At 51.3% G+C, this 1,349-nt stretch overlaps 1 protein-coding gene across 1 annotated transcript in view; it reads right to left on the bottom strand.

Annotated features, from left to right (window-relative positions):
* The window catches only part of Coq8b (coenzyme Q8B), a 26,656-nt gene that overhangs the window by 17,346 nt on the left and 7,961 nt on the right, over window positions 1-1,349 (bottom strand). The window contains exon 6 of the mRNA XM_021198011.1: window positions 289-411. Within this exon, the coding sequence (XP_021053670.1) occupies window positions 289-411 (123 nt within the window). The remainder of the gene's footprint in view (window positions 1-288; window positions 412-1,349) is intronic.

The raw sequence follows: 1,349 nt of genomic DNA, 5'->3' as shown, positions 1-1,349 counted from the left end.
GTGGGTGGGGTGGGTCAGGAGCTGTGGGTCATGCTGTACCCTGGACGCGGGTGGGTGGGGTGGGTCAGGAGCTGGGGGTCATGCTGTACCCTGGACGCAGGTGGGTGGGGTGGGTCAGGAGCTGGGGGTCATGCTGGACCCTGGACGCAGGTGGGTGGGGTGGGTCAGGAGCTGGGGGTCATGCTAGACCCTGGACGCAGGTGGGTGGGGTGGGTCAGGAGCTGGGGGTCATGCTGTACCCTGGATGCAGGTGGGTGGGGTAGGTCAGGGCTGGGGGTCATGCTGTACCCTGGATGCTGAGCATCTGGCCGATCTTGAGGGCAGCCCCCCGGACGGTACATAAGGTCTGCACAATCCTCTCCGCATTGGCCTCGGAGAGGAAAGAACTGGAGCCCAATCCAGAATCGCCCTCTATGGTGAGAATCGAGCATCAGTACCACATGCACAGAACGAGCCTTCCTGTGTACCCTGGCTGACAGAGCTCTGCGTGGACCAGGCTGGCCTCAAACTCCTGTGTACCCTGGCTGACAGAGCTCTATGTGGTCCAGGCTGGTCTCCAACTCCCATACGTACCCTTGGCTGACAGAGCTCTGTGTAGACCAGGCTGGCCTCAAACTCAGAAACCTATGTACCTCTGCCTCCCGAGTGTTGGGATTAAATGTGTGCATGGAAACTTTACACCATTTCCAGTTTAACTTTTTTTTTTAACATTAAAAAACTTTTATTGCTAATAGCAAATTTTCATTTCTTAATTTTTAAATAATAGAAATGTATAGGAGTTAGATGTCAGAAAATAGGTAAAATTATAATTTAAACGAAGACAATCCGCATTTTTTAAATGTCTTAAGTTAGTCAAACTTTATAACACAGTAAAAACACAGATGGAGCTGGCGGCTGCCTGATGCAAACCCTAAAACCACCCTGCCCACTGCACACATCCTCTGTCAGTTCTTCTAGGTGCTCACCCATGCTCCACATGGCAGCACTCACCGAGCCAGAACCAACGGCTCAGAGCAAGGATTTAGTCAATTACAAGTATCAACAATTAATTACAAGCGATGCCCTGTCAGGACAACATCCTGTAGGATAAGACTGGGGACACAAGGTCTGTAAAAGGGAAGACACTCACACCAGCAGGGTGAGTATAAAACACATTCTGGCCCACTGAGGTCATAAGGCTCAGTGCCATCAGGTGTCTCCTCAGAACCCGACGGCTTCTCAGAACCAAGGGGTGGGACACTCTCCTGAGTGTGTCGGCAGCTTCCCCAGTGTCCAGCTTTCCTGAAACAGAACAGCTTACAGCTAAAATGTACTGCCAGATCATTGGGAAGAACAATCAGATTGAAAAT

Source organism: Mus pahari, chromosome 1 (genome assembly GCF_900095145.1).
Source record: "Mus pahari chromosome 1, PAHARI_EIJ_v1.1, whole genome shotgun sequence".
Classification (NCBI taxonomy): domain Eukaryota; kingdom Metazoa; phylum Chordata; class Mammalia; order Rodentia; family Muridae; genus Mus; species Mus pahari.
Note: the sequence above shows the minus strand (reverse complement) of the source record. Positions and strands in the feature narration are given on the sequence as shown.